Raw genomic sequence first — 14,148 nt, 5'->3', positions numbered from 1 at the left:
ATGCATGGGACAGAGAGCGCAGAAACAGGCCGGTCAGCCCTACCAGTTATACTCGCACTTGGTCTCCTCCCATCCTCCCTTGTCTAAATCCAGTACATGCACCTCCATTCTCTTCTCTGCTTGGCCAGCCCTTCCCTTCAATAAATATAAACCATTCATCTAAACCTGTCGGGGGTGGGGGGGCGGGGAGCCCCAGCTTCTCTCCACTCTGTGGGTAACAAAGTTTCTTCTGAAATCTTGGTTGGATATCCTGGTGACTTACTGGTGGTGTCTGGTTCTGCTTTGCAAATGTTCTCTCTGTGTCCAGTGTTTATTTTAAAGACCTCGATTGGTCACCCCTCAGCCAAGGGCACAGACAACCAGTCTATTCATCCTTTTCTAATACGTACTCCCTCGCATTTCTATTATTATCCTTGTAAATCTTCTCTGCGTCCTCTTAGTTTCTTTATATCCTTCGACAATATGGTGATCAAAACTATTTCCAGCACACTGACTGCCATCCAGCTGAGATACAGTACGGGTTTAGTATGACGACCTTATATTTCACCCCTCTCCCTCTAGAAGTAAACCCAAGGGCCACGGGGGGAAGGTCATCCTGTGACACACACCTTTTGGTAATCAGGCTATTTACACTCTGAGATCCCTCTGTCCCTCCTGGACTCACACCTTCATATTTTTCCTGATCTCATATTTATCTGCGTTGAATTGCATCTGCTGATCATTTGCCTGTTCTGCAGGGTTATTAAAGTCCTTCCGTAATATGCTGGAGTCCTCCTTGGCATTGACCAGTAACCCCACCCCCACCCCCTGCAGTTTGGGATTCCAAGGTTCAAATTGTTAATGCAAAGTGTTTACAGCACTGGTCCCAGCACTGCTCCCCATGGAACACCTTCTTCTGTTAATAGCAGAATACCCTTTACTTCCACTCTTTTCGAGGCCAACTAGCAATGCATCCTGCTACATTGCCCTATTCTCTAATAGTGTGATGGGGTCGCTTATTGGAGGCCCTGATAAATTACATCTATTACACCACCATTATAACCCCTCTCAGTTACCTGCCCCAAAACATTCAACAAGGTTGATCAAACAAGATCTTCCCTTTCAAAATCTGTGCTGACTATTCATGATTAGACTTTACATTTCTAGTTGCTCTTCCATTCTCTCCTTTAGAGGGACTCCATTATTTTTCATATCTATAATTCTATATCTATATTTTTCACATTTTGAATTCCCTGGGCATATTCTAACACTCTACCTGATCATCCATGCACCAGTCCTCTGACATTACACCTTTTTCGAACAAATTATTAAAACGCATGGCAGTACGTCTGCTAAACCTTCCATTGATTCTTCTAAAATAGGTGGACTCAACCCATCCAAGCCAAGGATTTTACCCTCTTTGAGTTTGATTAACTGGTATGTCCTCTTTGTCTACTTTAGAGCAAAACCATCATACCAGTTTATCACCTACCCACTATCAGTGCCAGCACAGCACTTCCTCTCCCTTCCCACCCTCACCTCCACCCCCCCCCACCTCCCATATTTAATCCACCAACTCCTCAGAACCCTGACTATGCCTTCTGCTGATCAAGACTTCCTTGGATCAGACTCCATGCTACTTATGAAATTGAGATAAGCAAGATGGGAGAGACCAAAGCAGATGAGAGTGTCCTGGGACCTCCAGAGTTGATGGAAAAACAGTGTCAATACATGTATAGATGTGGTAACTTGGGACAGAAATAGAGAGAAGTGTGGAATGGAGGGACAGCAGGAGGCCTTTTGGCTGTTAGGCCTATTCTGACATTCAAAGCAATCATGGCGTATTGGTACTTGGCATCTGTCTGGCTGGGTTCAACAATCCTCTTTGCCTTTGGATACCAAAAACCATCATTCTCAGACCTAACCTTTTTGCTGAGCCAGGATAGACCACAGAACAGTACAGCACAGGAACAGGCCCTTTGGCCCACCATGTCTGTGCCGAGCATAATGCCAAATTAAACTAATCCCTTCTGCCTGCACAGGATCCATATCCCTCCATTCCCTGCTTATTCATGTACCTGCCTAAATGCCTCTTAAACACTTATATGGTATCTGCCTCCACCATCACCCGTGGCAGCACATTCCAGGCACCCACCACTCTCTGTGTGAAAAAACTTGCCCCACACATCTTTAAACTTTCCCCCTCTCACCTTATAGCTGTGCCCTCTAGTATTTGACATTTTCAGCCTGTGGAAAAAGACTCTAACTACCTACCCTATCTATGCCTCTCATAATTTTATATACTTCTTATCAGGTCTCCTCTCAGCCTCCAACGCTCCAGAGAAAACAACCCAAGTTTGTCCAGCCGCTCCTTATAGCTAATGCTCTCTAATCCAGGTTCTGCCACTGGCAGCATCTGCCTGTGTTCCTCAATTCCATGACCACTTAAAGAAAGAACTATTTCTCAACTTCTCTCGTGAATGATCCAGCCTCTGTTTTAAGGCCTTGCCTCCTTATCCAAGAGAACATCACCAGTGGAAAAGCATTTCTTCTGCTTTTCCTCTCAAGTTCTTTTAATATCCTGAAATATCAATCAAATCCCCCCTTCACTTTCTATAATGCCAGGAATCCAATCATAATTGATGTACCCTTTCTTCCTAGTTTAACCATTGGATCTCTGCTAGCAGTCTGGTCAATCTGCACTGCTCTCCCACCAGGGCACTGCTGTCCTGTTTACAAGGTGCAGTGCCCAGAAATAAACACATAACTCCAGATGCAACGTGACTAGGGTTTTGTGTACTTGTAATGAATCCACCTATTATATGTTCCAACCCTTCAAATAAAATGACCCACATTCCAATAGGCTTATTAAGTTTTGCTGCCTGACCAGTACATGATTGAGATCAACGTGTCTGATCCCTAAATCTCTTTGGTCCTCCACTGTTTCTAGCATTTCACTATCTAATTAGCACTCAAGTCTAACCTTTTGTTTTGACCAGAATGGATTACCTCACAAATGCCTGATTTGAAATCTGTCTGCCGCTGTGCTGCCAATGTAATCCATCACTGCTTCAGTGTAATTTTGTACTCCTTTTTGCATGACTGACTTCACCGCCAATCTTCATAAACTGACTGATCTGAATATAGAGACATAAGAGATTCTGCAGATGCTGGAATCTGGAGCAACGCACACAAAGTGCTGGAGGAACTCAACAGGTCAGGCAGCATCCATGGAGGGAAATAGTTGACATTTCAGGCCGAGACCCTTCGTCAGGACTGGAAGGGAAGAGGACAGAAGCCAGAATAAGAAGGTGGGGGGAGGGGGAGGAGCACACGCAGGCAGGTGATAGGTAAGTTCAGGTGATAGGCGAATCCAGGTGAGAGGGGGAAGGTAGGTGGGTGGGGGGAGGGGGAAAGATGTAATAAGCTGAGAGCTGATAGGTAGAAGAAGCCGAGGGCTGAAGAAGAAGGAATCTGGTAGGAGGGGCAGTGGACATTGGAATAAAGGATGGGGGAGGGGAGGAGAGGAGATGGGCAGGTCATCGAGGTGGGGGAAGGGAGCCACAGGAATAAGGGATATATAAGGAAGATCTGAATATATTTCTGTTTCTTGTGCTACATGAACAGCGGATTATAAATGAACCATTAAGACTGCGGGAAAACCCTTTTGACACTTCTGACACATTCTAGTGCACCTCTTTCTACTGCCTATCCAATCTCTTACTTTTAGCCATCCATTTCTCATGGGGATTGTTGTCAAATTCTTTCTGGAAACAACATCAATAGTTTCCCACCATCATCTCCATATATTATATTAATTACTTCTGTTCTGCAGTTAGTTACATTTATTAGGAATGGAATTGTCGACACAGAAGGAGGCTATCGTGTCCTAGCTGTTCTATTTCCACCTTCCAGCATCGGGTCCATGGCCCTGTAGCTCACTCCTCTCCTCCACATCTGTGTACATGTAGTGTGGGTTGTGGCCTCTACCACCCTTTCATGGAGGAAGGTCCAATCCCCTGCCACCCTTAAGTGGAAAAAAATCTTCCTCCATCTCCCCTCTAATTCTTCTTATAATTACTTTAAATCTATGCCCCTCTGTTCATTGAACCCTCCATGAAGGGAATAGGTCTTCCCTAATTGCACTGCCTGGGCCCCTCATTACTTGATGCATCTCAATTGTTTCCTCTGTTTCAACCTAATCAATCTTTCCTCAGCTGAGATTTGCCCCTCGTGGTTGCATCCTTGTTTTCTCCTCTGCACCCTCTCCGGGGCAGTCACATTCTTCTTGGAGTGGACAGTGAATACCCTTTACAATTTCATGATTTCAACTTCTCTGCTCATTCCACCCTTCCACTGTCTCCCCCACAAACAGTTGTTTGACCAACACATTTCCTATTTCATTCTCTCTCTTTTCTCTTGCCCATCTTAAATAATAGAGATATATTTTCAATACTTTCCATAGGGTCATAGTTCCCCTACTGTAAACAGAAAATCCTCATTGCTAATGTAGATTAACTATTCAGATTTACTTTGGCTTTTCTAACTTCTTGATTCAATAAGGATGCAGGAAGTGGGAAGTGTCTACATATTTACAGCTATAGAGGGATAGAGGTATATGACAGTATAGAGGGACAGTGTATCATGGACAGAAGTTCGATGTCAGAGATTAGGGAATGATCTGCTCTTGGAAGTCAAGTTCCTTTTGCTTCCTGTCAAGGTATGTTGTGGCTATTAGATTAGGCTGTACAGATATTCAGGACCAGAATATATTTGTACTGTGTTCAAATGCAAAGAACTAATGGGCAAAACAGAAAACTGAGGAAAATGTTTCACCTGTTTATAATCCTTCAATGTGATTGAACGAGTCAATCAGATGTGATCAATAGCTATAGGAGGAATATGTTGATTATGACAATCCCAATCTCAGTCACGAATGAGTAAACGGGTAGACTTCAGGTTCAAGTAATGTCTTATTCCCAGAGTAATCTGAAGTGATTTAACTTATTTTGGGTAAATCTTTTGATTGAACGTAAAGAGACAGTGCAGGGAGATACTGGTTGCCACAAATAGGATGGATAACCTTCCGTAGTTAGGACTCGCCCTGACATGTGCATGTCTCCCAATGAGTCACAAACCTGCAAACAGCTCCCTTCTCTGGATCGATCTCACATTTGCCGTTGTTGAGGCAATAGTTTGGTCTGAGGCTGCAGATGCTCTGGCAGGGCAGTCCGTCCACGCTGATGTAACCAGGGTAGCACACACATTGGGCCTCTTTTGTTAGTTTGTTAACTTGACACTCCGAATATTCATTGCAAGCCTGGAACTTGCACGTGTTGGCTTGGTCAGCTGAAACAAGATTCGAGATTAGTCCAACCGATTCAAACATTGAAATTGAATTTTTTGCTGACACCTCATTATACCAGAGTCCTCATTAGACAGTGCAATGCAGATTAGAGTCAACAGCTTTGGTTGGACACACCCCTAGAGACCTCATCACATGACCTCTCATCTCAAATGTCCCCACACCCACAGTGGTCACCAGACATGTCCTTCTTTGTTGCACAGCACCATCCCAAACCAATGAGAAAGCAAATGGAACCTTCATTACATGAATGGATGATCCTTAACCACATTACTTACATATTTTTAATACCTTTTGTGTGATTTATTTAATGCTCTAGTGATTTTCCTTCTGGGATGCCCTGGATATTAATCTTAATTTCTTTTAGATTCCATATCAATTTTGCAAAGTTAGCATGCCTAACGCATGTCATTGATTTTGTTCTGGTATCTTCTGTGTTCTGGTATCTTTCTGGGTTGGAAATGTATTGGGAAGCAAAAACTCTATTCGCTTTGAATTTGAGATTTGATTTTTAGCCTCAAATGAGCCCAAGTTCAGACTCCAGTGATCTCCTTGAATATTTTCTTCAAAACTATGTTTGATAGGGTTCCTGATTTTCTTTGACACCTACCATTAAACTAATTGTTATTTTCACTCAGATTAGTTAGAAGAAACTAGAGGCAACAATGTCCATTTGCTTCCTTATAGTCACAAAGCTCACTAACGATTACATAAGAAAGCACTTGGAGCTGCCTGCAGCTTTTATCAAACTTCAGGCTGTCAACACAGACAAGGAGACAAAATCCCTTGTTACTCATTTACCTGGCTCTACATCGAGAGAATATCTGTCGATTTCCAGGTTATTCCTTTGGGCCGCTGCGTTACAGAAGTCTTCCAAGACACAGTAGACTGCCTGGGTAACATTGTACGGAACAGACTTGGCAAACTTCATTTTGCTGTTCACAATGACACTACCATTGCGGAAATTCAGAATCTCCAGCTGTCTGAACCCAGTCAGGTTGGTCTGTAGATATGGAAGCAACTGCAAAGATGAAGGAAGCTCATTAACTTCAAATACCTCCACCCTACCGCACCCCTCTCACGCTTACCCAAACTGGAATAGATGAAGTTCAGCCTCAACTTTAGCTCAGTGGTGACATTCGTCCCTCTGAGTCAGAGGTTATGGGTTCAAGTTGCACTCCAGAGAATTCAGTACGTTGTCTCTGAGAGGGCCACGATTTGGAGGTTCTGCCTCATGGAGGAGATGGCTATTCGTCTATGAGATGTGGGAGGAAACCGGAGCACCCAGGGGAAAACCCCACAGTCAGATGGAGATTATGCAAACTCCACACCAACAGCACCTGAGGTCAGGATTGAACCGGGCTCTCTGGCGCTGTGAGGCAGCGGCTCCACTAGTTGCGTCACTGTGCTGTTCTATTTCTTCAGACCTGAATGTTGATCCCCTTCTAGCTGGTTTGGCCCATTGAGAGGAGGACACACCTAATAGCCACAGGACTCAAACCAGCTGTCTGAAGTAGTCCTTTCCTATGTACTAACCTTTCTCATAACTGCACTGCAGCCACTGACTGAACACCTGTACACTTGTTTGAGGCATCTGAACAAGTGCACATGACCAGCTCTGCAGAAAGAAGGACTGGCTTAGATAAGAAACAAAGTCTGTGACTTGCCAGTAAATGTGCCAAGGGCCAGACAGGATGGAGAACTGTGCACTTGATATTGTCCCTCCGTGTTACCAGTTTAGATAGTCTGCCAAAATACATTAATCACCACAAGTGTGACTTCAGTATTGACGCTCTCTCTCATCCCAGTATCTGTATAGGATGAGTTGTTGATCATTCAGCCACTGCACTTTGTCTCTCTGTTCAAAGAGAGCATGGATTTCTGAACCTAAACTCAGTTCATCCACCTTATTCCGCACCCATTGACATCTTAGCCTAAACAATCCCAGCTTTTATCATGGTTTTACCTACTGCAGCATCCACATTCTCTCATGTGACCAAGTTCCAGATTTTCACCCCCCTCTGTGTGAAGAGAGGCTTCCCAATTTCCTCCTTAACATTATAGGCTCCTCTCTCTGGAATCCCCCACTAGGGAAATAGATCCTCAATATCTATGCTAAAGACTCTGTGACCATTTTAAACACCTCAAATTATAGTGCATGGTAACAGTCTTTTCCCCAGGGTAGGGGAGTCCAAAACTAGAGGGCATAGGTTTAGGGTGAGAGGGGAAAGATTTAAAAGGTACCTGAGGGGCAACTTTTTCACCCAGAGGGTGGTGAGTACATGGAACGTGCTGCCAGAGGAAGTGGTTGAGGTAGGTACAATAGTATAATTTAAGAACCACTTGGATGGGAACATGGAGGGGTGGGGCTTAGAGGAGTATGGGCCGAACACAGGAAATTGGAATTAGCTAGGTGGGCACCATGGTCGGCATGGACTCATTGGGCCAAAGGGACTGTATCCATGCTGTATTGCTGTATGACTCCATGACTCTCTCCACAACATCCCTTAATCTCCCATACTGGGAATTCACACACATCCCTCAAAGTGTTACCTTTAAATTGCTGCATTTTCCGGGCCACTGGTGTTAACTTAGTACAAACAGAACTTCATTCCATGGTTTAATGTAACAAATGTCCTTTGGTTCTGAATTCCAGAGAGATATTTCCCATATTTAAAGACTAACTTAAACACAGAGCAGGTGACCAGTCTGCCAGATCTCAGCACAAAAATGCTGGAATTAATTGCTATGTTATCCATTGCATATATTCGAAAACCTTTCCCTTATTTACTGCCCAATTTCCTAATCTACTGTAAGCACAGGATGTGTGATTAATGCTGGTTGACTTCTTTGGGTTGCTGTATTATGAACAGTGCTAACCAAGGCAGACAAGGTAAAGGAATGGGATAATGATTTGTTACACAGCTAGTCCGTTAACAAGTTGGCCACCTGCAAGTTTTGCACAATCTATCCAGTTTCTGGGGGCTTTGCTCAGAATAAATGTTGTCGGGATGTAATGAATCATCAAGGACAATGTGCTTGTGTGGAGCTTGATAAAGACTGAAAGGATCTATCCAAGAGAATGATGTGATAACGTTGTTTATTTCTCCAAATGCCTACTGTTTAGATAGATCAGAGAACTGATCAAACACAATAAAAGCATGAAGCTCCCAACCATCAGATTCACTAGCTGCATTTGAGCCACACCTATTTCACGTTCTGTTGTTAAGCCACAATTTAAGTAACTTAATTACATTTAAATTCTTCATAGTTTTCTGCATGTTCCCTCCAACCCTACTATCTCCCCAGTGTGGAACTCCAGGCTTTAATTCATGAATAAATCCTCCATGGACAATTAATCCTTTGGTTCAATTTCCAAAACTTGCAAATAATATTTCAAAATTACCTTTACTAACAACCAGTTTAGGCAGATTAAGACAATCTGTTTCATTCACAATTAAATCCCCTTCGGATCTGTCCCTTGTTTACAAAGGTTATTTTATATTCAAATACAGCAGCAATATGTACATTTTTTACATATGCAACAGTAAATATTATTTTTTAGATTTACTTCACTTTTGAAAATACTGCCAGCTTTGTATTGTTGATAAATCAGAAATTGGTTTCACAGGCAGCAGTTTAAATTCTGTTGTTGATGTGGAAATTCATAAGAGTGGTGCTCTGGTGCATTAGGGTGTGTTCCGGGTTCCCACTGGTCTAAGATAATCTCCAATACTTCTGCCGTGGCTGTGGGAGAGTGAGGAGACAGACAGAACACCTGTCTGATGCAGGAACACCTACTGTACCTCTCCGTGGTTTACAATATTTCCTTGAGCAGGTGCTGAGGCAACCCACAGAGGTGTCATGAATACACTTGCGTCAGCAGGGGCACTCAAGGCTGTGTCAGGAGAAAGTGGGAGAAAAGTTAAGCCGGAAATTGTGGTTCGTGTTGGTACCAACGACATAGGTGGAAAGAGGAATGAGGTCCTGAAAAGTGAGTCTCGCGAGCTAGGCAGAAGGCTGAATGACAGGACCTTGAGGGTAGCGATCTCGGGATTGCTGCCAGCACCATGTGATAGTGAAGGTAGGAATAGGAGGAGATGGCAGATAAATGCATGGCTGAGAAGTTGGTGCAGGAGGGAGGGTTTTAGATTTTTGGATCATTGGGATCTCTTCTGGGGAAGGTGGGACCTGTACAGAGAGGACGGGTTGCACCTGAAGCTGAGAGGGGCCAATATCCTTGCAGCCAGGTTTGCTAGGATGGTTCAAGAGGGTTTAAACTAGATTGTGAAGGGGAAGGGAACTGGAGTAGGTCAGAGGAAGAAGGGGATAGGGAAAAGTCAGATCTGACAGGTAGAGAGGCTTTGAGGAAGGAGAAGCAAAGTACAGACTATAAAAGTAGTAAGGTGGATGGGCTAAAGTGCATTTACTTGAATGCGAGAAGCATCAGGAATAAGGGAGATGAACTGAGAGCTTGGATAAGTACATGGGACTACGATATTGTGGCTATTACAGAGACATGGCTGACATTGGGGCAGGAATGGATATTGAATATTCCTGGTTTTCAGTGTTTTAAAAGGGATAGGGAGGTCGGGAGAAGAGGAGGAGGGGTGGCGATACTGGTCAGGGACACAGTTACAGCTGCAGAAAGGGTGGATAATGTAGAAAGATGCTCTCTAGAGTCAGTATGGGTGGAAGTTAAGAACAAGAAAGGAGCAGTTACCTTCCTGGGAGTATTCTATAGGGCCCCCGGTAGCAGTAGGAATACTGAGGGGCAGATTGGGAGGCGGTTTTTGGAGAGATGCGAAAATAACAGGGTTATTATAGTGGAAGACTTCAACTATCCAAATATTGATTGGCACCTACTTAGTGCCAAAGGTTTAGACGGGGTGCAGTTTGTTAAGTGTGTCCAGGTCGGATTCCTGACGCAGTATCTTGACAGGCCGACTAGAGGGAATGCCATATTAGATCTAGTTTTAGGTAATGAACTGGGTCAGGTGACAGACCTATCGGTGGGTGAGCATCTGGGGGACAGTGACCATTGCTCCATAACCTTTAGAATTGTCATGGACAGGGATAGGAGCAAAGAGGACAGGAAGATATTTAATTGGGGGAAGGCGAATTATGAGGCTATAAGGCGAGAACTTGGGAGTGTAAATTGGGATGACATTTTTGAAGGGATATGTACTATGGAGATGTGGTCGATGTTCAGGGATCTTTTGCAGGATGTTAGGGATAAATTTGTCCCGGTGAGGCAGAGAAGGAATGGTAGGGTGAAGGAACCGTGGGTGACGAGAGAGATGGAACAACTAGTTAGGAAGAAGAGGGCAGCATACATAAGGTGTAAGCAGCAAGGATCAGACAGGGCTCGTGAGGAATATAGAGTAGCAAGGAAGGAGCTTAAGAAAAGGCTGAGGAAAGCGAGAAAGGGACATGAAAAGGCTTTGGCGAGTAGGGTTAAGGAGAATCCCAATGCTTTTTTCTGATACGTAAAGAGCAGAAGGATGGCTAGAGTAAAGGTAGGTCCGATTAAAGACAAAGGTGGGAAGATGTGCCTGGAAGCTGTGGAAGTGGGTGAGGTTCTCAATGAATACTTCTCTTCAGTATTCACCAAGGAGAGGGGTCTTGATGATGCTGAGAATGGTATAGGTGAGGGTAATGTTCTAGAGTATGTAGATATCAAGAGAGAGGATTTGTTGGAGCTGTTAGAAAATATTAGGACAGGTAAGTCCCCGGGGCCGGATGGAATATTCCCCAGGCTGCTTCGTGAGGTGAGGGAGGAGATTGCTGAACCTTTGGTTAGGATCTTTGAGGCCTCGTTGTCAACGGGGATGGTACCGGAGGATTGGAGGGTGGCGAATGTTGTCCCCGTATTTAAAAAAGGTAGTAGGGATAGTCCAGGGAATTACAGACCGGCAAGCCTTACGTCTGTGGTGGGCAAGTTCTTAGAAAGGATTGTAAGAGATAGGATCTATGAGCATTTGGAGAAACATGGACTGATTAGGGACAGCCAGCATGGCTTTGTGAAGGGAAGATCTTGCCTCACTAGCCTGATAGGGTTCTTTGAGGAGGCGACCAGGAAGATTGACGAGGCTAGTGCAGTGGATGTGGCCTACACGGATCTTAGTAAGGCGTTTGACAAGGTTCCTCATGGTAGGCGTCTTCAGAAGGTCAGAGGCCAAGGGATCCGGGGAAGCTTGGCTGTGTGGATTCAAAATTGGCTTGCCTGTAGAAAGCAGAGGGTTGAGGTGGAGGGAGTGCATTCGGATTGGAGGGCTGTGACTAGTGGTGTTCCACAGGGATCGGTTCTGGGACCTCTACTTTTCGTGATATTTCTTAACGACTTAGATGAGGGGGTGGAAGGGTGGGTTCGCAAGTTTGCAGATGACACAAAGATCGGTGGTGTTGTGGATAGCGTGGAGGGCTGTAGAAGCTTGCAGAGGGATATTGATAGGATGCAGAGCTGGGCTGACAAGTGGCAGATGGAGTTCAATCCAGAAAAGTGTAAGGTAGTACACTTTGGAAGGACAAACTCCAAGGCGGACCACAAGGTAAATGGCAGGACTCTGGGCAGTGTGGAGGAGCAGAGGGATCTGGGGGGGGGGTTCATATCCACAGATCGCTGAAGGTTGCCACACAGGTAGATAGGGTAGTTAAGAAGGCTTATGGGATGTTAGCTTTCATAAGTTGGGGGATCGAGTTTAAGAGCCGCGAAGTGATGATGCAGCTTTACAAAACTCTGGTTAGACCACACTTAGAGTACTGTGTCCAGTTCTGGTTGCCTCATTATAGGAAGGATGTGGAGGCATTGGAAAGGGTGCAGAGGAGATTTACCAGGATGCTGCCTGGATTAGAGAGTATGGATTATGAGGAGAGACTAAAGGAGCAAGGGCTGTTCTCATTGGAGAGAAGGAGGATGAGGGGAGACATGATAAAGGTATACAAGATATTGAGAGGACTAGATAGAGTGGACAGCCAGTGCCTCTTTCCCAGGGCACCAATGCTCAAAACATGGCTTTAAGGTATTGGGTGGGAAGTTCAAGGGAGACGTCAGAGGGAGGTTTTTCACCCAGAGAGTGGTTGGTGCATGGAATGTGCTGCCTGGGGTGGTGGTGGAGGCTGATACACTCGACAAGTTCAAGAGATTGTTGGATAAGCATATGGAGGAATTTAAATTAGAGGGATATGTGGGAGGAAGGGGTTAGATAGTCTTAGGTGTGGTTTGAAGGGAGGCACAACATGGTGGGCCGAAGGGCCTGTATTGTGCTGTGTTGTTTTATGGTTCTATGGTTCTATGGTTTTAAAGCAGGAACTCCTGACCACAGAACCTGGCAGTTCAAAGGAAGGGACCTCAATGCTGGAGGGAAGTGGGAGGGAAGGACCTCAATGGTGGGGGGAAGGGGGAAGGGAGGGGTGTCAATGGAGGACTGGGGCAAGGGATAAGTAAGGGCTGTTGCTGTTGAAATCTCTAGTTCTATTCCTGCCCACTGCACAGTGATGTGGGAAATTCAATGTCAGCTAACCCAGGGGTACTTCAGACTGTGGCCCCACACAACAATCCAGTGGTCGGCACCTCTCACAGTGATGGACCTCCCTGTCCACAGTAACCTGGGACTTGTTCTGTAGCCCCGTGGCCCCTTCATTTACCAGAGTCAAACCCGGGCCGTGCCCTTGTCATGGTATATATCATATTCCATCACAAGGGTACAGGTATCTCTGTATTGTGGCTGGTAAGTTTAGATTTATTAATCCTGTTAAGCTTGGCATAAAAGTGAGGAACAATAATTCTGAGGTTGGGTAACTGAGTGAATCAACCCATTATCTGCCTTCCACTGACTTTTTCCTGTTAGTCAGTCTGTTACCACATATCTCCAACCCCTGACTGTTCACGGTGTAAGGTGCCTCCCTCCACAGACTGTGACTACAGAGCCAATTATTCCAAATAATGCAACTCACCAGCTGAAGGAACTGCTGTTCCAGTGTCCTGTACTCTGGGGAGCTCTTGTTGAATAGGTCGTCAGAAAACATCATGTTCGTGACCCGTAAGCTGAAGAACACCACCAGTTCTTTGGAAGGAGCGGGTGTCAATAAGCTTGTTGTTAAATACTTCAGTGGGGAAGGAGGTGTGGTGGAGGTGACTTCAGGCTGCCCTCCCTGGAGAGAGCTGGTGGTGAGCACACCGACTGTACCCACAGCATCCAATTTACTTCCAGCGTCCTCCTCTCCTGTTTCAAAGCCTGCGGTCGCAGTGCTGGGACGAAGAGCAGCAGTGGGGGGGTGTGGGATGGCAGGAGTGGTGCTGATCTTGTTGTCAGAGGAGCTGGGCTCAGGGGATGGCAGCCAGGATGGCGACGGTTGGTTCCCAGGGTGTGTGCGCACTTCTGTGGCAGTGGAGGGGATGGCTGGAGCGGGCCCTCCTTCTGCGAGGTACGAAGTGTCCGTGGGTGGTGCGGTGGTCACCCCTCCCTCGCCCTGAGGAGATTGGTCGAGGGTGGAGGGTGGGAGATGGAGTCCTGAACTTTGAGCGATGTTCCCAGCGGGCGTTGTTAATGATACTGGAGGACTCTTCCCATCACTGGGGACTTCGGGCACGCCTGTTATCTCTGCATCTACTGGGGAACAAAAGGGTTTGCCTGTTTATACCCAGAGAGCCCATACATCACTACATTGCTTTTAATGCTTTTTTGTTATTCTAATGAACTTCAGTTGAAAGTCAGACTGACTGTGATAACAAACCGGCCTAACGGATCCTGTGTTGATTTGTTAGAAGCTGTATAGAGACCAAATGTTAAGGGGGTGGGAGC

General features: G+C 45.4%; 1 protein-coding gene across 1 annotated transcript in view; it reads right to left on the bottom strand.

Moving 5' to 3' along the window:
• The window catches only part of LOC127567967 (interphotoreceptor matrix proteoglycan 1), a 228,691-nt gene that overhangs the window by 17,347 nt on the left and 197,196 nt on the right, over positions 1-14,148 (bottom strand). The window contains exons 14-16 of the mRNA XM_052011209.1: positions 13,301-13,956; positions 6,146-6,365; positions 5,118-5,328 (exon numbers count right to left, since the gene is read on the bottom strand). Of these exons, the coding sequence (XP_051867169.1) occupies positions 5,118-5,328; positions 6,146-6,365; positions 13,301-13,956 (1,087 nt within the window). The remainder of the gene's footprint in view (positions 1-5,117; positions 5,329-6,145; positions 6,366-13,300; positions 13,957-14,148) is intronic.

Source organism: Pristis pectinata, chromosome 3, assembly GCF_009764475.1.
Source record: "Pristis pectinata isolate sPriPec2 chromosome 3, sPriPec2.1.pri, whole genome shotgun sequence".
NCBI classification, from domain to species: domain Eukaryota; kingdom Metazoa; phylum Chordata; class Chondrichthyes; order Rhinopristiformes; family Pristidae; genus Pristis; species Pristis pectinata.
Note: the sequence above shows the minus strand (reverse complement) of the source record. Positions and strands in the feature narration are given on the sequence as shown.